The following is a 22544-nucleotide window of genomic DNA, read 5'->3' on the forward strand; positions in this document are numbered from 1 at the left end:
AATATTAAAGGAGCTATCGGGATTCACTGCCTCAAGTTGCTGCGATAAATAAAGTTCAAGCTCATTTTGTTGTGAAAAATCATTACTACTAGAACCAAAAGAACCCCTAAATGCCGCCCAAGCACTAAGTCCTCTTACTCCCGCAGTTCATTTAGAAGATTGAGAATCAGAAGAAGAAGGAGTTGGAACATTTGGTCTAGCATGATTTAATGCAACTAGATAAGCATTATAAATAGTTTGAGCATTTATTCTAATTGAGGTTATTGCTTCCGGAAGTTTAGGCAACTCAATATATTCAAGTGTTAAACCAATATAAACAGTTTCATACCAAAATTGAGGACCTCCTAATTTCATACAAGGATTTAACAAAGCAGCAACACCATAAATAAGGGGAATAGGAAAAAAATTATTTTTTAAACTTTTTTTCATAGAATCAAAAGCAAGTTGATAAATTTCCCCACCTTCTAAAAAATGAGCAAACAAATTTGCAAGTTCTTTAACATAAACTAAACAGTTAGAAATAGTAGGATAATATTGCCCAGAAAATTCATTTGTAACAATATGAAATTTTTCTAAAAAAATCAACAAGTATTTTAACATTAGCCCAATCCCCATTCGAAAGGTAATCGCCATCATCACTTACATGTGCATTAAACATTGAGTTTATGAGGTTTCTATATTCATATGCAACAACCAAACTTTCATACATGTAATTTCATCTAGTTGGACAAGGTTTAGGAACATTTCTTTCTCTTAAGCCACATTCATCACATCTTTTAAAATATTCTCTAAGTCTACTTCTACGGTTTGAATGAAAAAGCCAGTTAAGAGCTATTTTAACCTTTTCAATTTGAATATTTAAAATTCTCATATCATCACCCACAATTAAATGGTAAATATGACAAATACATCTAACATGAAAAATATTACTAAATGCAGAATTTAGCGTAGTGCTAAGCAAGTCTATAGCATTTGTATTATTAGTAGAATTATTCATTGAAACTGACATTATTTTATTACGAATGCAAAAATATCTGCAAATATTCGTAACTGTGCTAGTAATAAATTGCTCTGTGTGACGTGAAATAATTATTCTATAAGCAATTAAGCGCTTTTGCATTATTCAATTATCATCAATTCAATGACTGATAACAGTAAGGTAATCACAGTCATTGCCACTTTTACCAATATCAGTTGTAATAGCAACACTATAATTTATATGAGTAAATAAATAGCGCAAATATTGTTCATATGCATGCTTATATTTATAAATATCGCTCTTTACGGTTGTGCGAGAAAAACCTGTATAAGTAGGATTAAAAAAATTTCTAATATAATGCACAAACGAAGGGTCAGAAGGAAAACTATAGGGTAAGTACATAACAGTTACCATTTTTGTCAATTCTTTCCGATTTTTTTTGGATCATAATATAAAATACCATTGTTAACGGTGTTAATTTACGGTTGAAATTGATTTGAACCGACTAGGGTCAACCTGACTAGGACTAGGTACACTTTTCCCCTCAGCCAAAGCTTTCAGACGTTCATATCTGACTCTATCTTTAGGGTATTTTTTTTATGTGTCTAGTCAAAGTCCCCCTCCCCCCAAACTCCCGTGATCCAAATATTTAAAAGCTACCTCTATACCACAAGTTTTACACTTAGCCTTATTTTGTGAAACTAGTTGAGTAAAAAATAGCCAAACAGGCCGTTTGGTAGGTTGTCTAGAAAAAGTAGGGGCAGTAACAGGAGTATCGGATGGGTCATCATTTGAATTAGCAGGTTGGGTTAACATCAGGAGCAGGACTAGTGGGTGTATCATCATCTGGTTGAGTTTCATCAAGATCAATTTCCTCATCATCATTTTCATCAATAGTATTATAATTATTAGAATAGAGAGCATTCATTAATTCATGGTCTAAATGTTCACTGGGTGCAATATTATGGTAAAATTAACTCTCGGCAAATTTATAATAAACTATTATTGGTATCAAGAATAGCAAGTGTAGGACGGATATAGGGTTTGGTTCGGGGTTCCGGGGGCAGGGGAGGAGGAATAACAGTACCACTATATTCGCCAGTGTTGAATTTTCCCTTATTCTTATTTTTACCAAAAATATTTCTCAAGGAAGACATCTTAATTAATCAAGAAATAACAAATAAATAAAACAAACAAAACTATAATATTAAGACTTAAGAGTTGACGAGTTTACCGAATTGACGAACAACTTGTTAAAAATTGATTATCGTTAAAGACTTGAAGACTTCAATTCACCAACTTCACAATTTTTTTCACAAATTGTAACAACCTCAATATTTTTTTTACTATTTTTGGAATAAAGTAAGCAATAGTAGCAAGTATAGAAGAAAATTATAGAGAGATTGTGATAGATTGATATAGATTTTTTGTAAGAAAAATGAAAGAATGAGGGGGTATTTATAGTTGAAAATAGAGAAAAAGTATAATTATAAAAAGTTTGGGGTTAAAGCAAAGTTGGGGCAAAGGGGGATTAAATGGCTATTTTTTAAAGCCCAACAGCTCTTTTTTTAAGTAGCCAAACGACTAATTGTTTTTAAAAAAAAAATTACCGTTGGGCCCGCCAAGGGACCGAACCGGTCCTGGTCCGGTCCCTTAGCGTGCGGGCCCAGTCCTTACGGTTCCTAGGCAAGAACCGGCCCACGAAACCGGCCCAAGCCCACCTCTAGTGGTCTTATCGGTCCCAGCCCACTTAGCCTACGGGCCTTGATCGGCCCAACTGCGACCATATTTTACTAAGTCAAAACTACTTCTACTTCTTCTTCTGCTTCTAAAACTACTTCTCTTCATCCCAAAAGTACTTTTTCCCCCAAAAAAACTTGGCCAAACACTGGTTAAGTTTAGAAAAAAAGTGATTTTTGAGAAAAAAGCACTTTTGGGACAGGGAGAAGCTTGGCCAAACAGGTTATTAGTTTAAATAGCGGCCTTCAGGGGCGGATGTACATGCTAATTTTAGGTGCTCAAGCACCCATTGACCTTGATATAAATTATGTACAGCTATAATAAAAATATAAGAAATAGGATATAATATTTTAGCGAGCACCCAATAAACAAAATGACTTATGGGTGTTCTGGTTCTGATGCGGGAGCTAAAGCCTTTCCTGAGTGCAAAAGACCCAGGTTCGAATTCTGTCACAACACCTCTATATTTTTGAATTTCAGCTTTTTGTCTTTTGTGGAAATTTTTTTCACTTTTCCTATTCCCTTTAGGTTGTTAGCGACTTTTTTAACTTTTCCCCGCTTTTGAACTAAATTTTCCATTTTTGGTTTTTTTTTTCTCCTTTTCCTATTTCCTTTCACCTTTAGGCTTTATTATATTAATTATATTTAGGAATAAGAAATGCCATCTTTCTAGAAAACTACAAAACTAAACCCTTCTTGAGTTTTTGCTCATTAGGAACGTAGAGTAGGGAAAAACGACGAACAAAGTAGGCAGAACAATTAGCAAACTCTCCGGCCATTCACAACAATCTCAAAATCAGAACATAGCACAAGATAATAAGATTTGGTATTTTTATTAAAGTAAGAGAATAAAAATATTCTGTAGAAGGATTTTGAATTTTTTTCATGCTTATTATTTATTCTTTGAAAGCAGATTCAATGAAAAATCTTATCTTTGTTACCAACTTGCTTGATTCCAAAACTTAATTTTGAGAATAGATGCATGTTATTAATATTGGTGGGTTGTGAGATTGATGAAATTGTGCCCATCAGCTCATTGCTTCAGAAATTTGTAAGTTTTCATCTTATCTTTCGAAAAATTAAATAGTTATATCGTTATTGCCGTGTTGTTTGTGCTGTTGATTGAGGGGCATGGTTTTTCCAATAGAAATTAATCAAATTATGTGTAGTAAATTTTGGATGATATTAAATTGAACTAAATCTTGTTTGTAGGAATTCTTCATCAATATTTTGTGTTGAGATGGATAAGTTTGTCACAAGATCAAAAGTTGGGCAACCAAATTCCAGTTCTACTCATCCATCTGTTGCTTCATCCATAGCTCCAGAAATTCAAAGGGATATTGTAACGACCCGGCGGGTCATTTTAAGAATTTACGCCCCGATCCCCTATAAATTGTTTTCCCCGTGTTTGTTTCTTCTATTGTGAGTTGCCGGGAGGAATTATTTGGAGTTTCGGAGAGTTTTGGGACACTTAGTCCCTAAATGAGAGCTTAAATTTTGGAAATTTGACTGTAGTTGAAACAGTATGAAGACGGCCTCGGAATGGAATTCTGATGGTTCCTTTAGCTCCGTTGGATGATTTCGGGTTTAGGAGCGTGTTCGGATTGTGTTTTTGAGGTCCGTAGCTAATTTAGGCTTGAAATACTGAAAGTTGAATTTTTGAAGTTTCCGGTTCGATAGTGAGATTTTGATCCGAGGGTCGGAATGAAATTCCGGAAGTTGGAGTAGCTCCGTAGTGTTAAATGTGATGTGTGTGTGAAATTCAAGTCATTCCGACGAGGTTTGATAGACTTTTTGATCGAAAGCGTATTTGTGAGTTTTTGAAGTTCTTAGGCTTGAAACCGATGCGAATTGGTTGATCCGATGTTATTTGAGGTGTTGTGGAGATTTGTATAATTTTGGACAGTGGTATATGACTTGTCTATGTTTTTGGTTGAGGTCCTGAGGGCCTCGGGATGATTTTGGGTGGTTAACGGGAAGTTGGAAAGTTAGAGTTTGCAGCTGAAGTCTTTGGGTTGCTGTCATAATCGCATCTGCAGTTGAGAGGCCGCAGATGCGACTCCCGCAGATGCGGAGTAAAATCGCAGAATCAGCCAAAAGGAGAGTGAGCAGGAACCGCAGAAGTAGATGTGTTACCGCACCTGCGTGATCGTAGATGTGGCATATGGGTTGCAGGTGCAGAGAGGGAATTTTAATTGAGAACCGCAGAAGCGGTTCCCTTGACCGTAGAAGCGGTATCGCAGATGCGAAAATTGAGTCGCAAATGCGATTTTGCTGGGCAAAAAAATCATAATTCAAGGGTTTAGTTTCAAAAAGTTAGAAATTGATTTGGAACTCGGGAGAGGGCGATTTTGGGAGGAATTTGAAGAGGAAATCAGTGGGTAACAATTCTTTAACCCTTTATAGTAGTATTCCATTAATCTATTGTTAGTTTTGTCATTTAATTTCGGATTGGAGATGAAAATTGGAAAAAAATTGGAAGAAAGTTCTTAGACCTAGCATTTGAATTTTTATTGGGAATTTTACCTTGGATTTGGATAATTTTGGTATGCATGAACTCGTGAGAGTATAAGGATTCTGAAAATATAAATTTTATCCGATTCCGAGATGTGGGTCCGAGGGGCGTTTTAGTCATTTTACCTAATTTCACGTATTAGCTCAGAATTTATTTGTAGAATCATTTACTTGAAGTGTTATTTACATTATGCAATTGAATTGAATAGATTCGGGCCATTTGAAGTCGAGTACTCGCGGCAAGAGCGTGGTTTCGGGTTGATTTTGAGCTGGTTTGAGGTAAGTGGCTTGCCTAACCTTGTGTGGGAGACTTTCCCCTTAGGATTTGGTATTGTGATAATTGAAATTCCTTGTACGTGAGGTGACGAGTGCGTACTTGTGCTAATTATTGGAAATTCTATTTTCACTAAAGTAGCTTTAAATGTGTTTTTCCTTTCCTGCTTATACTACTTGGAATTTAAGCCTACTGTTAGCTTAGGGAAGCATGTCTAATTGACTTAATTATTTTATTTGCTTAAACTGCCTTATTTGTATTACGTGAAGCATGCTAGGTTAGATTTACCTGTTTTACCTTGGTATGAAGTTGAGTTTAACTGAGTATTCTTTGTGCTATTGTTGTGTGTTTTACTTTGGGACTATGGGACGGCATCCCGGGAGATCCCTTGTACGTATTTATGGTTTGAACTGAAGTGCAGGATACCGAGAGATCCCCAACACGTATATTGAGGATACCAAGATATCCCTAGCATATATTGAGGATACCAAGAGATCCCTAGTATATATTGAGGATACCAAGAGATCCCTGACATATATTGAGGGTACTAAGAGATCCTCGGGGTACTGAGAGATCCCCGGTTATTATCTTTGTGAAGAGTGGTATTTTTTGTGATTGCTTTTGTCTCTATTTCAGTTGTTGTTATCCTTATTATCCTGTATTAATTCTTACTGTTATCTTTCAACTGTATTGTTTTATCTTATACTGTTATACCTTATATCTCATTTAATCTCAGTAGGCCCCTGACCTTCCTCGTCACTACCCGACCGAGGTTAGGCTTGACACTTACTGAGTACCGCTGTGGTGTACTCATGCCCTTTCTGCGCATGTTTTTCATATGCAGATCCAGGTACCTCTACTCAGACTTATCACGCGTGAGACGAGGCGCTTGTAGAGACTCCGAGGTATATCTGCCGCGTTCGCAGACCGAAGAGTCCCTTTCTACTCTCCCTTTTTGTATTAGCCCTTCTGTACTTTCGTTTCTTTGTTAGATATTCTAGAGTGATGCTTGTAGACATTCAAAGGCTTGTGATCATGAGATTCTGGGTTTTGGGAAATGTTATTAGTTTCGAGGGTTGTTATTGTGTATGACGAGCGGCATTTTAAACACTGTTTTATTTCATTATTTCAGTTTTTAATTATTTCTTCCGCATTGTTAGGCTTACCTAGTCGTAGAGACTAGGTGCCGTCACGATGGTTCACGGAGGGTGAACCAGGGTTGTGACAAGTTGGTATCTCTTTCAGATCATAATTTAGGATCTCCCAATACTGACCTGGGGGATAGGAAGTCCATTGCAGAATATAGCCCTAATATACGAGATGAAATTAGAAGATATTATATTCAAATGGGACCTTGTCAGCCTACGAGTCATGATTTTCCTAAAACTAAGTTTGGAAAGACAATGCGTCAGTTTTATCTTGGTTGGTTTAAGGGTCAACATTCAAAGTGGTTGGACTACAATATATCAAAAGATGCTGCATATTGTTTGTGTTGTTATTTGTTCAAAAATGAACATAAAAGTCATGAAAATATGGGGGATGTTTTTACAAAAAATGGCTTTAAAGGTTGGAACAAAACTATGGAAAGATTTAAAGCTCACGTTGGAGAGGTAAATAGCATCCACAACAAGTGTTTCAATAGGAAGATTAATTTAATGAATCAATCACAATCAATTCGCACTTATTTTGAAAAGCAATCCGAGAAATAAAAAGGTGAGCTTCGGCATCGCTTGAGTTCTTCAATCGATGTGGCAAGGTTTCTTTTGAGACTAGGATTGCCATTTCGTGGGTATAATGAGAGTCAATCTTCTACAAATAGAGGTATCTTTCTTGAACTCTTGCAATGATATGGAGATATTGATCGGGATATTGGAAGCATTATATTAGAAAATGTCCCAAGAAATGAAATGATATGTTCCCCAATGATTCAGAAATATATTGTTGATGCTTATGCCAAAGAAACAATCAAAGCTATCATTGAAGACTTGGATGGGAATTTTTTCGGGATACTAGTTGATGAATCAAAGGATATATCACACAAGGAGCAAATGACACTTGTTTTGAGATATGTTAACAAAGAAGGCGAAATAATTGAGAGATTTGTTGTTATTATTCATGTCAATGATACAACTACTCAATCATTGAAGAAGGAAATCGACTTTTTTCTTTCGAATCACTCATTAAGTCCATCCCAAATACGTGGGAAAAGGTTATGATGGAGCTAGTAACATGCAAGGAGAGCTACGTAGTCTTCAGACTTTGATTCTGAATGAAACTCCATCAGCAATTGTATTTATTGTTTTGCTCACCAATTGCAGTTAACATTTGTGGCACTTGAAAAGAAGCATTCAGATGTAGATGGCTTTTTCTGTATAGTTACTAATGTGTTAAATATTATTAGATTAAGCGCAGGGATTCTCTTCGACAACATCAAGCTGAAAAATTAGAGGAATTGCTCATATCGGGTGAAGTGCATACTAGACGAGGATTAAATCAAGAACATGGGCTTCAACGACCAGGTGGTAATCATTGGGGTTCTCATTATAGAACGTTAGGTAACCTCATTGTCCTATTTTCATCAATTATTCATATTCTTGAATTTGTTGCTCGTGAAGGTCCAAATTATGCCGATAGGCTTGTTGCTGAAAGTCTTATGACTAAGATTACGGAATTTGAATTTGATTTTATGTTGCACTTGATGTGGAAAGTTCTAATGATAACAAATGATTTGAGTTCCTCATTACAAAGGATGGATCAAGATATTGTCAATGCTATGGAACTCCTCACTCATACAAAGCAAAGATTAAAAATGATGAGGAATAGTGAATTTGAATCATTAAGGGATGATGTCTCGTCATTCTGTGGTAAACATGAGATAATGATCCCAAAAATGGACGCTCAGTTATTTTCCTTGGAAGTCAAAGCGTAGAACTCTTGATGGTACATACTTTCATCATTTACATTTTTGGGATATTTAATGTTGTTATTGATTTGCATCTTCTAGAGCTTAACACTCGTTTCGATGCTGTGAGTACCGACTTACTTCTCGGTATGGCTAGTTTAAATCCACTTAATTCATTTGGTAATTTTGATAAGAATAGGATAATAAAGTCGGCTGGATATTATCCGAATAAGTTTGACAGCAACAAGCTCCGAGATCTTAGTTGCCAGTTTGACAGTTTTATAGTTTATGATCGTGGTCCTGACAAGAGGTTCTTCAACCTGAAGGGAATTAGTGACCTTTCTAAAGTGTTGGTTAAGTCAGACCTGCATCAAACTTGGCCACTTGTGTATTTGCTTATCAAGTTGACTCTCATTCTTTCTGTTGCTACTGCTTCTGTGGAACGGGCTTTCTCATCCATGAACTACATAAAAAATGAGCTTCATAATAGCATAGATGATGAATTTTTAAATAGTTATTTAGTTTGCTATATAGAGTGTAAGATATTCTCAACTGTGAATAACGATGACATTATTCATCATTTTCAACATATGAAAAGTCGTCGATCACAGTAGTAAATTGTGACCGAAGTTCTTCTTGGTTATGATAATACTATTAATAGTTCATTATGACTTGTGACTAAAAGTATTTGTTAGTAATGATAATATTATTAGTAGTTTTCACATTAACTCTTTTTACTCTTGCATTCGAATAGTTGCGCACTTTTACTATGCGATTGATAACAACTTTATGTTAAAGGAAGTAAGCTCCCACGACCTTAAAATCCTAAATCCGTAACTGGCTGCTTTCACTATACAGAGACTCACTTTTTCAGAAATGGAAGTTGTTCTTCTCTGATTTTCTCTTCTACTAGATAGTTCTTCTTAGCTTCGATTTTCATATCCACGGCAGCTATAGTTGTCCAACGGGACAGGACGTCCCGGTCCCGTCCCGTCCCGTCCCGCTTCAAGTTAAATGGGATGGGCCAATGTTAAACGGGACACGGGATGGGACGGGACGACCATTTCGTCCCGTTTGTCCCGTCCCATTTCGTCCCGTTTCATCCCGTCCCATCCTGTCCCATCCCGTCCCGTCAGTTTTTTTTTTAAAACTAGCTGTTGGGCAACAACTTAAATTGCAAAAATAGCCGTATCCAACGGTCCAAACATCCCCTATCCCCCTCCCCCGAAACACCCCTATCCCCCCTCCCCAAACTTTTAATATAACTCCTAAGTTTATTAAATTACACTTTGGCCCTATTTTCTACTATAAATACCCCCCATTCTTCTTCATTTTTTCCCACAAAAAATCAATCTTCTCTCTCAAATCTCTTACACTCTAATATTCTATCTATATTCTATATTATTCTCTCAATTTTGTTACTATCAAGTATCAAGTATCAACTATCAACTATCAAGTATCAAGTGATAACTTTCAAGTATTTGGGCAAATTTTTGGAGCAACTTTCAAGCTTCAAATTAATTCGTCAAGTATTTGGAGCAATATTTTGGGCAATTTCTTCAAGTTTCAATATTTAATCACGGTGCACTCATTCCATCTCCTAATTTTAATATATAATTTTTGGGTATCATTTTAGTGCTTAATTTTTGTGTTTACTTTACGTGTAATATTTTCGTATTTCATTTGTGTGTTTAATATTTGTGTTAGATTTTTTAATTTAATTTCGTATTTAAATTATGGCACCTAAAAATGTATTTGGTATTTTTAAAAAAAGCAGTAAAAAAATAGTAAAGGTGAACGTAGTAGTAATCCTAATCCTAACCCTTCTCCTAGATCTAGAATTAGAAAGCATATTGATAAAATGACTCATGTTGATGAAACTCCATTTTCCCAACCCCCCACATTTTATGATGTTCATGTCGGAGAACAATTAGAACATGAAACTTTACAAAGACAATTTGGCAATGATATTTTTTTGAGGATGAAGAAAATGAGGAAGAAGAACTAGATGAAACACCCACTAGTCCCGCAATACAAGCTCCAACTCAGAGTCAATCTCAGTCTGGAGCTGTACCCCCGTAAGGGGTAAGCCTAAGGCTGAACGTCCCAAAACATCACTTGTATGGAAATTTTTAAACATGATAAAGTCAATCATCGTGCTATATGTGAAAAATGTAAGCAAGTATTTGCACACACAACAAGTGGTGGGACGGGGGGGTTTAATTAGACACTTAATAAGGGATCACAAATCTTTATGGATACAAGCTAACATAGAAGCCGGAAAAATTATAGATCCTACCATTAGTACTGAAACTCCTAGTGGATCTGGTTCTGATCAAATTCAACAACAACTTGACCCTGCTTCTGATCATGTTTTACGCAAATATAACAAAGATAGAGATCGTGAGAACTTAGCAAAAATGGTGGTTGTCTGTGGCTTACCTTTTACTTTCCCTTCTCACCCTACTTTTGTGCATTATATACAAGAAACTTATAACCCTGCTTTTCAAGGTTTTCCTAAGACCACGGTTAGAAATGATGTTTTTAAATTTCAAACCGAATATCTTCAGTATATTCGTTGTGTATTTTTTCACTTAGATTGTAAAATGTCTATCACATCTGATATAGGTCGTAGTCCTAATGGTTGTGATTATTTAACTGTTACATGTCATTGGGTTGATCATCACTGGAACTTGCAAAAACGTATTATTGGTTATAAATTTGTTGATTCAAAACACACTGGAGCATATATTGCAACTACTGTTCTACAAATACTTGATTTTTATGGACTCATTAATAAAGTTTTAACTATCACCTTAGATAATGCTTCTTCTAACACAACCGCAACAAATAGCTTAAAATCTAGACTTTGTCCAATTAATCCAACAATTTTTCATGTTAGATGTGCATGCCATATTTTTAACTTGGTTGTAAAAGATGGTCTTAATTTATTTTCTGATGCTTGTAGTAAAATACAACATGCTTGTGGCTATATTTTTCGTGCTCATAAACAAAGTAGAATTCGTGAATTTGCTCAACAATGTGCTAGTGCTAACCTTCTATTTAGAAAAGTTCCAAAAGATGTTTGTACTAGGTGGAATTCTACTTATGAAATGCTTAAAGTTGCTTATGATTATCGGATGCCTATCCAAAAAGTATTTAATATGCATAATGCTCACCCTGTTGATCAAATTGTTGATTCTGATTGGGATGAGATCAGAGAGCTTACTAAATTTTTAGAAAAATTTTATTATGCTACAAAACAATTTTCTGGTATATATTATCCTACTGTTACACAAATATTATGGTATATTTGTGGAATTTCTGTTGTATTGGGTAAGTATAAAACAAATCCAACTTATGCACCGGCCATTAAAGAAATGATTTTAAAATTTAAAAAGTATTTTTTTCCCTATTCCCAAAGTTTATTTAATTTCTACTCTACTTAACCCATCTTTAAAACTAAGAGGTGCAAAGGAACTTGTTCGTAAAATTTATGAGAATTTAGAAATTCAAGAAAATGAACAACCATCTCTCGAAAACTGCCAAGCTAGCATATATTCTTATGCTAGATCAATGTTTGATAAATATAAATCTATGGATACAACTGGTTGTGAAACTGCTCTTTCTACTTCTAAGTCTAGAGAAGAAGTTTTATGGGAAGATATAGATGATATAACAGGTTTTGATTCCTCTATTGATGATGAACTTGATTCTTATCTTAATCAAGGATTGAAAAATATTAAAGACGAAGAAGGCAAAGAACAACTTTTGTCATGGTGGAGGGAGCGTGACAAGGCTTTTCCAACACTTTCAATTATGGCCTGAGATATTCTGGCTATTCAAGCATTATCAGTAGCATCGGAGAGTGCTTTTAGCGCGTAAGATTTCAAATTGGAGATCATAGACATTCATTAGCGGAGGACAGTCTAGAGATTTCCGTATTATTCAGAGATTGGATTGATGCAGAAAGAAGAAATCTTGGTTTTGAAAAATTAACCACTAGGGAAGAAGAAGAATATAATGAGATACTAACCACTGGGAGCGATGATGGCATGGAGCTCATGGAACATCAATCAACATTGCCAATTCCAGCAGAATGTCCGAGAGATATTATTGATAAGTTACAAAGAAGCTATATAGGAGCTTACAAATATTAGTATGATAATTTGTAATTGGCTACTAAGAGGCCTAATTCAAACAGAACGCTTCCTACAAGGTGGCTGCGTAGATTAGGTGCTCTTCAAAAGAATTATATTTGTATTTGAGATTTGAAAGTTCTATTAATAAAATAAAAGGCTCTAAGCGTTGAATTTTATTTATGAATTGTCATAGTTACTTAATAGTTAATACTTTGAAATTATATTAAATAAATTATAACTCTATTATAAATTTACAATTACTAGAATATTTCATTACAAGTCTTTTGTTTTAATATTTTATAATTCTTTACTTAGTTTTCTAATTTTTATTTTAACATAGTAACATTTAAGTTTATTAAATAAGTCAAAAATCTAGCCGTTGCAAACTTTAAAAATAAAGTAATTTTCAAAAACCTAGACGTTTTTTAAAAAAAAAAATAATACACTTAAGGCCCGCGAACCCGTCCCGTTCCATCCCTTCCCATCCCGTTTGTTAGCGGGACGGGATGGGACGAACGTTTCGTCCCGTTTGTCCTGTCCCGTTTCGTCTTGTCCCGCCACCATCCCGCTTAAATGTCGTCCCGTCCCGTTCCGTTCCGTCCCGTTAATTTGGTCCCGTCCCGTTGGACAGCCAAATAATTATATTTTGGTCAACAAGACATGGAGTTTTAGTACTGCTGTATATTTTTTTTCTGTTTTAGTACTACGAATTAACAAAAATGTGGATGAGAATTCTACCGATTACCAAGTTGTTATTTTCCGAATAAAATATCTCTTTCCACTAATACTAGTACATCGTTTAATAATTTTGTAAATACCATACTGTGAGATTGAGAATAAATGTGAATATGATGTTTAACAACAACATATCTGGAGAATAGTGTTGATTACCCTTTCTTTTTATTCAAAATAATTTTTGATTAGGCATGGTGTTTAAGAAAAAGTCTTTTCATACATGCTAAAAGTGTTAATTTACTACTCACGATCTTGAAATAACATTTTTATGGTCATAAGAATATGTCAACAAAGATAAAATGAAAATTTAAGTTAACAATATTTCAAACAAGAAATGTATTATTTCACTCTCTGTTATGAATATGTCAATAAGATAGGATGTGCTTGGTACGAAGGAAAATATTTTTCAATTTTCTCATATTTGATTGACTTAAGTGTTTTGAAAAATATTTTTCCCATGAACTCATTTTCTTCTAATTGGAGAAAAATATTTTTCCTGTCAAAAGAAGGGGAGTCCAAAACGCTTTTGATGTTTTTTTGGACAAAAATCACTTTTATACTGGTTAAAAAAAAGTTACATAAATGAGTAAAACGCAGTACTATACTGCGAACTACATTAACGGAAATTAGTCCGTTAAAGTAAAACGCAATACCATACTGCGTTTTGCTTTATTTTTTTTATTTTTTTTGTAATTCGCAGTATAATACTGCGTTTTATAAAGCTGTTCGCAGTATTATGCTGCGTTTTACTCTGGTTTTTGGCCCACCAATAATGAACTGACATAACAATAATTCAATACATAAAACGTAGTATTGTACTGCGTTTTACATTCGGACTTGCCTTATTTAAAGGCGTTTCAATTTTATGAAAATTCATTCAATCTTCAAACTTACGTTCATACTTCTCTCTTCTTCTTATCAATCATTTTTTTACAATGTCTGAAGTGGCAAAAATAAGGGTTTCACTATATTGGGGGGGTGAGGTTGTGTTGGAGAATAACTCTGTGAGGTATAGCTCACCTCCACAATGTCATGTTAAATTGCCGCTTACTATGGAGTACGATAAATTGGTATCGTTGTTACGTAAAAAAATGAATGAGAGGTGGCGTTCGGTTAACCTTAAAATAACCGGTAGATTTCCGTATTCAGTGACTCCGCAGAGGTTTGCTTATTATTCTGAGTTTAACATCGAGGATGATGAAACTCTTAGAGATTTTTTGCTGATTCCGGATGAATATAGGGAATTTATTGTAATAAAATTATTGGAAATGTACGTCAAGGTGGAAGACGTTCCCAATAATGAGGGCGTGCATAGTAGGGATAACCCCCAGTCATCGGGTGGTTATTCTGGAGCAGTTTTTGCCGGACAGATTGCTGATGAAAGAGCTTGCCTTGATTTAAACTTGTCACCACCAGCGAATGAGCAGCTGCAAAATAATTTTTCGACTTTATATAATCAACAAGACGACTGGTAAACTTCAAATAAAATTATGTTCCACAATTTGGAATAAGTGAAGAAAAAGCTGTTTAATTGTAGGAAAATGTAAATAAAACATTACTACAGAACAAACACAAACATAACAGGACAACATAATAAAAATACATGAAATATGAAAAATACACTAAACACATACATGCCAATGTTTAGTCCTGGTTGCCATTTATTCTCCGCTCCAACCACTTAAATCGTTCTTCCATTCGTTCTTTTTCTTCTTCTACCTCTTTCAGTTTTGCCTTCACCTCCGCAAGTTCCCGTTTATATTTTTCTTTTCGTTCCTTTTGTGTTTCACAATTCCATTGTGCTTTCCATTTTTCTTCTCCCACCTCCTTCAGTTTCGCCCTCATTTCTACAATAATTCTATCGCTTTCTCTTTGTGTTCCTGTTGGCATAAACACATATTATGAAGAAACTGCAGTTGTTCTCTGTAGCATTCCTGATAACATGGTTCATCAACCCATTCCTCAAAATCACAAATAGGTTCGTCGGGAACCTTGTATAACTGGTTCATACAACACCAGTAGCGGCGTCCAACTTCACCACCGTCCCAACAATTTTGCATCGAGCATTCTTTTCCACAGTTGCACTTTGGTGGATGAAGAGGTTGAGCCATTTAATGAAATATTTGCTTTTAGTAAAAAAAACCTTACTTTTAATGAAATATTTGCTTTTACTAATTTTTTAGCACACAAAATAACTACAATGATGCCGTTATTTATAGGCAAAAAATTTAATACATAAAGCGTGGTATAGTACCACGTTTTATGGAGTTGTCTTGTCGTTCTGAAAAAGATGAAAACCATGTGAAAAAAGCTGGTTTATTGCAGAAAAATTTAATACGTAAAACGTGGTATAGTACTGCGTTTTATGGAGTTGTCTTGTCATTCTGAAAAAGATGAAAACCATGTGAAAAAAGCTGGTTTATTGCAGAAAAATTTAATACATAAAGCGTGGTATAGTATTGCGTTTTATGGAGTTGTCTTGTCGTTCTGAAAAAGATGAAAACCATGTGAAAAAAGCTGGTTTTAGTTATCCTTTGTGCAGTGATGGTTTTAGTTCTACTGTTTGTTTTTGTGTTACGTTTGCAATGTTTGTGTTTCTTGTGTACTGTTTAAGTAAACTGCTGTTCAAACGCAATTAAAATAAAAATGTTGTTAAAAGATAATTGTTATCATTATTTACATAATGCACTATTTACACAAACTAAAAACCTAAGTATATCAGTGAGTCCCGCAGCCTGTGTGCTTCAGTGCTGCTGCTGGCCTGAGACACATCCCCTGTCGCCCGGGTGCACTATTTGGATCATCATCATCAAGCCGCCTCTTTATGTGAGGATGTGCAGCATCATCGACACAACAACTGGCAGGATCAGAAGAATAGGCCGTCGGGCCGTCAGCAACCTACAAAACAAGTACTAAACTTAGCAGGTGACAAAGTATATTTGTATTGTACGTGTTATGTCAAAAAATATATTCCCACCGTGGTCTCGTCGGCTTCCTGAATATATGCATCCGTGGTGTCCTCATCAAAGCATGTAGTGGCCTCAAAGATGGGCTGGGACGAAGCCTTCATAAAAACCTTAAAAATTAATTAATGGCAGCTCATTAAGGAAAAGAAAACAAATTGAAATTTTAAAGTAATACAAACATACCTGCACCTGTAGTAGATCTGCATCAACCGCCGGGGATGAGGCATAACTCAACCTGCACCCGCTATCCACGTCCCGGGTGGGCCGATCCTCAGCTGCGGTAGATGGGCATGCAAAGTACTGGTATACATCCCCGTCGAATGTACCCGTGATCGACAATGCTCCTGACGGGGTGACCTGCGATGCTGGCAGAGATAGCTGAAGGTTGTACGAAGGCATGCTGCTGGAAGGCTCATTTTCCCGAGGTATATAACCCGACTGATCATCTCCAAGCGCCAAAACTCCAAAGCCCTCATCATGTCCCTCAACATGTGGGTCGACAGGTGCCTCAACGCCCCCTTGCTGGGGACCACCTCCTCGCCGTCCCCCGCAACCCCCGCGACCCCGTGGGGCACCCCTACCTCGTGGGGCACCCCTCCCTCGTGCCCTACCCCTGCCTCGTGGGACACCCCTACCCCGATGGTAGTCCTCTGGCGCCGCATACTGAGCCTCGTGGTCCAACCTCGCGGCATCTCTCGCCTGAAACAGGGTCCGACGAGCCAACTGTGCCCCCCGCCGACCATAGTCAACGACTGCAAGGATGTCGGTATGCTGCTGCATCTCCTGTCCCAACTGGTAGAGGTGATGATGGCCAATAGCCTGTGAAATATTTAAAATATTAATTAAATAATGCTATATCACAATTATACGATATTAATAAGCCAAAAAACATACCAGTGCCTCGTGTCTCCCGGTGTATGGTCTGTAGCGCTCGCCAAGTACATGAATGGGGTTCCCGATAATCAGTCAGGTGTGACAGCGGTACCATGATGCATACATATGAATAGTGGCCTCCTGGGTAAATGTAGGTGCTGGCGGAATACGGTCAGCTCGGTGCTCCTCCCAAATAAGGACCTGCTGCTCTAGCCATCCCATATATATATCGTCCAGCCTGGCACGGTCATCCCTCTGATAGTGTATAGCCACCCATCCAGGATCCCTCGGTATAGGCTGGGGACGGTGAAACTGGCGAAGCACACACTCTGTGGCATGATACTCAACCATATCGAAGAAGATCATCGGGACGGAGGTGCTCCAAAGCATTCGATCGACTGAGCAATAAAAGGGCAGCTGAACTACCAATTCGTCACTGTATGGCGTCCAGATGAACTGCCAAATAATAACATAAAAGTGAGTATACGCAACACAACTCAATTTAAACAAGTAAGTGTAGGTACATATCTACTTGTCCGTCCACCAGCATATCTAGCATATCCCTGATAAGGGGGAGATTATGATGAGCATCGGTCCCTCGGTAGTTCCCACGCCGGAGAATCCACCTAGAAGCTAGAGGGAGAAACGGATAAGCCTCACCAGGCGCAAGTGCTGGTAGAGGTGGCTGCAACGGCATGATCCGCTGCCAGGCCCAAACCTAAGATAAAAGGTTGATGTAAAATTTATGAGTCATTTCGACCATATAGAATTCGGAGAAATGAACAGAGTATTCGAAAATGTTGTCACCTGTAGGAGGGGCAGAAAACCACATATGTCCACCGCTGGGCCCATGCTCGCCCGGCACATGCTCCTATACAGGTATGCGAGAACATCAACACCCCAACTGTACTGGGGTAAACCATCCAACTCCTGAAGATAATGGAGAAAGCGCATACTCACTTTACTCCCCGAAGTGTTCGGGAACAAGACACACCCGAAAAGCAGGAGCAGCGCCAACCGCGTGTACCTCTCAATATGGAGATCCTCCGTCTCGCCGGTAATGTCTGGGTGCAAAAACGCCATATGATCTCTAATGGCTAACAAAGCAACGCGACTGCCCCCAGCGTCACCCAGAGGTCTATAACCAGTAAAATGCATCATCATATCCAAAAATTGTGCACGCGTCATGGATCTAATGTACTGGGGCAGTGCTACGACCCGTCCATCTACGCGCAGTCCGTACAAAACCTGAACATCCACCAGCGTGATGGTGGCCTCTCCAGTGGGCAAGTGAAAAGTATGCGTCTCCGGTCGCCACCGCTCTACCAAGGCCGTGATGAGAGACCAATCAAGCTGCATCCGTCCAAGCTCAAAAATCGTATAAAAGCCCGTAGCCTGTAGACGCGCGACTACGCGGGCATGGAAAGGATGCTCCCCGATGAACTCCCACAAATCGTCAGGTCTCCTGGGGCGGAGAGGCTGCATCGATAGCTGTCCCTCCCATACAAATGAGCACCTACGGTCGCCCTGCAACACTAGTAGCTGATCCTCGGCAGGTCCGGGATGCGCAGGCGGAGGAAAGTCCATGTCGTCTACTATAATTTAAACAAAATTAATTGTGTGTGTTAGCTTAATAAATTAAATAATTAATTATATTTAAAATTGGACTGAATAATTATGTACGGGTTCCAAACTCGATATTTGAGGCCCGGTAGTACCGAGTTATCCTTAATTATTATGCGTGTTAATTTCATCATTTTTAAAATTAATTGCCTGTTAGCTTAATAAATTAAATAATTAATTATGTTTAAAATTGGACTGAATAATTATGTACGGGTTCCAGGCTCGATATTTGAGGCCCGGTAGCACCGAGTTATCCTTAATTATTATGCGTGTTAATTTCAACATTTTTAGAATTGTGCCTGTTAGCTTAATAAATTAAATAATTAATTATGTTTAAAATTGGACTGAATACTTATGTACGGATTCCAGGCTCGATATTTGAGGCCCGGTAGCACCGAGTTATCCTTAATTATTAAGCGTGTTAATTTCAATAAATTTAGAATTGTGCCTGTTAGCTTAATAAATTAAATAATTAATTATGTTTAAAATTAGACTGAATAATTATGTACGGGTTCCAGGCTCGATATTTGAGGCCCGGTAGCACCGAGTTATCCTTAATTATTATGCGTATTAATTTCAACATTTTTAGAATTGTGCCTGTTAGCTTAATAAATTAAATAATTAATTATGTTTAAAATTGGACTGAATAATTATGTACGGGTTCTAGGCTCGATATTTGAGGCCCGGTAGTACCGAGTTATCCTTAATTATTATGCGTGTTAATTTCAATATTTTTAGAATTGTGCCTGTTAGCTTAATAAATTAAATAATTAATTATGTTTAAAATTGGACTAAATAATTATGTACGGGTTCCAGGCTCGATATTTGAGGCCCGGTAGCACCGAGTTATTCTTAATTATTATGCGTGTTAATTTCAACATTTTTAGAATTGTGCATGTTAGCTTAATAAATTAAATAATTAATTATGTTTAAAATTGGACTGAATACTTATGTACGGATTCTAGGCTCGATATTTGAGGCCCGGTGCCACAAATCGTTAGGTCTTCTGGGGCGGAGAGGCTGCATCGATAGCTGTCCCTCCCATACAAATGAGGACCTATGGTCGCCCTGCAACACTAGTAGCTGATCCTCGGCAGGTCCGGGATGCGCAGGCGGAGGAAAGTCCATGTCGTCTACTATAATTTAAACAAAATTAATTGTGTGTGTTAGCTTAATAAATTAAATAATTAATTATGTTTAAAATTGGACTGAATAATTATGTACGGGTTCCAGGCTCGATATTTGAGGCCCGGTAGCACCGAGTTATCCTTAATTATTATGCGTGTTAATTTCAACATTTTTAGAATTGTGCCTGTTAGCTTAATAAATTAAATAATTAATTATGTTTAAAATTGGACTGAATAATTATGTACGGGTTCCAGGCTCGATATTTGAGGCCCGGTAGCACCGAGTTATCCTTAATTATTATGCGTGTTAATTTCAACATTTTTAGAATTGTGCCTGTTAGCTTAATAAATTAAATAATTAATTATGTTTAAAATTGGACTGAATAATTATGTACGGGTTCCAGGCTCGATATTTGAGGCCCGGTAGCACCGAGTTATCCTTAATTATTATGCGTGTTAATTTCAACATTTTTAGAATTGTGCCTGTTAGCTTAATAAATTAAATAATTAATTATGTTTAAAATTGGACTGAATAATTATGTACGGGTTCCAGGCTCGATATTTGAGGCCCGGTAGCACCGAGTTATCCTTAATTATTATGTGTGTTAATTTTAACATTTTTAGAATTGTGCCTGTTAGCTAAATAAATTAAATAATTAATTATGTTTAAAATTGGACTGAATAATTATGTATGAGTTCCAGACTCGATATTTGAGGCCTGGCAGAACCGAGTTATCCTTAATTATTATGCGTGTTAATTTTAACATTTTTAGAATTGTGCCTTTTAGCTTAATAAATTAAATAATTAATTATGTTTAAAATTGAACTGAATAATTATGTATGGGTTCCAGGCTCGATAGCACCAAGTTATTTTTAATTATTATGCGTGTTAATTTCAACATTTTTAGAATTGTTCCTGTTAGCTTAATAAATTATATAATTAATTATGTTTAAAATTGGACTGAATAATTATGTATGTGTTCCAGACTCGATATTTGAGGCCCGGTAGCACCGAGTTATCCTTAATTATTATGCATGTTAATTTCAACATTTTTAGAATTGTGCCTGTTAGCTTAATAAATTAAATAATTAATTATGTTTAAAATTGGACTGAATAATTATGTACGGGTTCCAGGCTCGATATTTGAGGCCCGGTAGCACCGAGTTATCCTTAATTACTATGCGTGATAATTTCATTATTTTTAGAATTGTGCCTGTTAGCTTAATAAATTAAATAATTAATTATGTTTAAAATTGGACTGAATAATTATGTACGGGTTCCAGGCTCGATATTTGAGGCCCGGTAGCACCGAATTATCCTTAATTATTATGCGTGTTAATTTTAACATTTTTAGAATTGTGCCTGTTAGCTTAATAAATTAAATAATTAATTATGTTTAAAATTGGACTGAATAATTATGTATGGGTTTCAGGCTCGATATTTGAGGCCCGATAGCACCAAGTTATCTTTAATTATTATGCGTGTTAATTTCAACATTTTTAGAATTGTGCCTGTTAGCTTAATAAATTATATAATTAATTATGTTTAAAATTGGACTGAATAATTATGTATGGGTTCCAGACTCGATATTTAAGGCCCGGTAGCACCGAGTTATCCTTAATTATTATGCGTGTTAATTTCAACATTTTTAGAATTGTGCCTGTTAGCTTAATAAATTAAATAATTAATTATGTTTAAAATTGGACTGAATAATTATGTATGGGTTCCAGGCTCGATATTTGAGTTAATTTTACAACATATATTAATTTGTTACTTTTGTAAGTTTATTGTTATAAATTAAATAATTAATTTTGTAAAGTGTAATTGGAGTTACTACATACTTAAACTACATAGACTCTACGCTAAAAGACTCTACATTTTACTACGCTAAAAGGCTCTATATTTTACAACACTAAAAGGCTCTATATTTTACTACACTAATAGGCTCCATATTTTACTACACTAAAAGGCTCTATATTTTACTACGCTAAAAGGTCAATATTACATATAAAAACAACTAACATAAAATACAAATATGAACAACAAACAAAATAAATAATATTAATATTTTAACATTACAAATAATTTATCAAATTTTAATAATTTTTTGTACCAAAGCTAATAAATCAGTCCGAGTATAAATAAGATACAAATTTAAACACAAACATAACACAAATTAACATGGAAACACATTAAACAATACAAATATGCATGTACTATACGAGTTTCGACATAAACAAAATCGAAATACCTTGATTTAAGTTTTTTGAATTTGATTGAAATTGAATTTTTGCACCCGAAAGAAGGAATCCAAAGCTTGTCTTGTATGTGGGACCTACACTCCTTGCTCTTTAGGTGACGGGTGGGGCCGATTTTTTTTTTTTTTTTTTAAGTTTGTCGCGGGGTGGGGGAGGGGGGGACCAAAACAATCGAAATTTTTAAACAAGAATGGGTTGCGTTCAGTGGTCCAAGGAAGAAGAAGGGGCTGCGTTTTATAAAGCTGTTCGCAGTATTATACTGCGTTTTAGTTTAAACGCAGTATAATACTGCGAACAGCTTCATAAAACGCAGTATTATACTGCGAATTACAAAAAAAAAATTGATGTAAAACGCAATACGGTACTGCGAATTACAAAAAAAAAGATTAAAGTAAAACGCAGTATAGTAC

At 36.2% G+C, this 22544-nt stretch overlaps 1 protein-coding gene across 1 annotated transcript; it reads left to right on the forward strand.

The window, feature by feature from the left end:
* The first annotated feature begins 3092 nt into the window (after window positions 1–3092).
* LOC107791008 (uncharacterized) lies at window positions 3093–9023 on the forward strand. Its single transcript, XM_075236286.1, has 6 exons — window positions 3093–3157; window positions 3932–4061; window positions 7439–7624; window positions 7826–7861; window positions 7909–8371; window positions 8512–9023. Exons 1-6 carry the CDS (start codon window positions 3093–3095, stop codon window positions 9021–9023), a joined length of 1392 nt encoding a protein of 463 aa, XP_075092387.1.
* The last annotated feature ends 13521 nt before the right edge of the window (window positions 9024–22544 follow it).

The sequence above is a fragment of the Nicotiana tabacum genome, chromosome 18, assembly GCF_000715075.1.
Source record: "Nicotiana tabacum cultivar K326 chromosome 18, ASM71507v2, whole genome shotgun sequence".
Classification (NCBI taxonomy): domain Eukaryota; kingdom Viridiplantae; phylum Streptophyta; class Magnoliopsida; order Solanales; family Solanaceae; genus Nicotiana; species Nicotiana tabacum.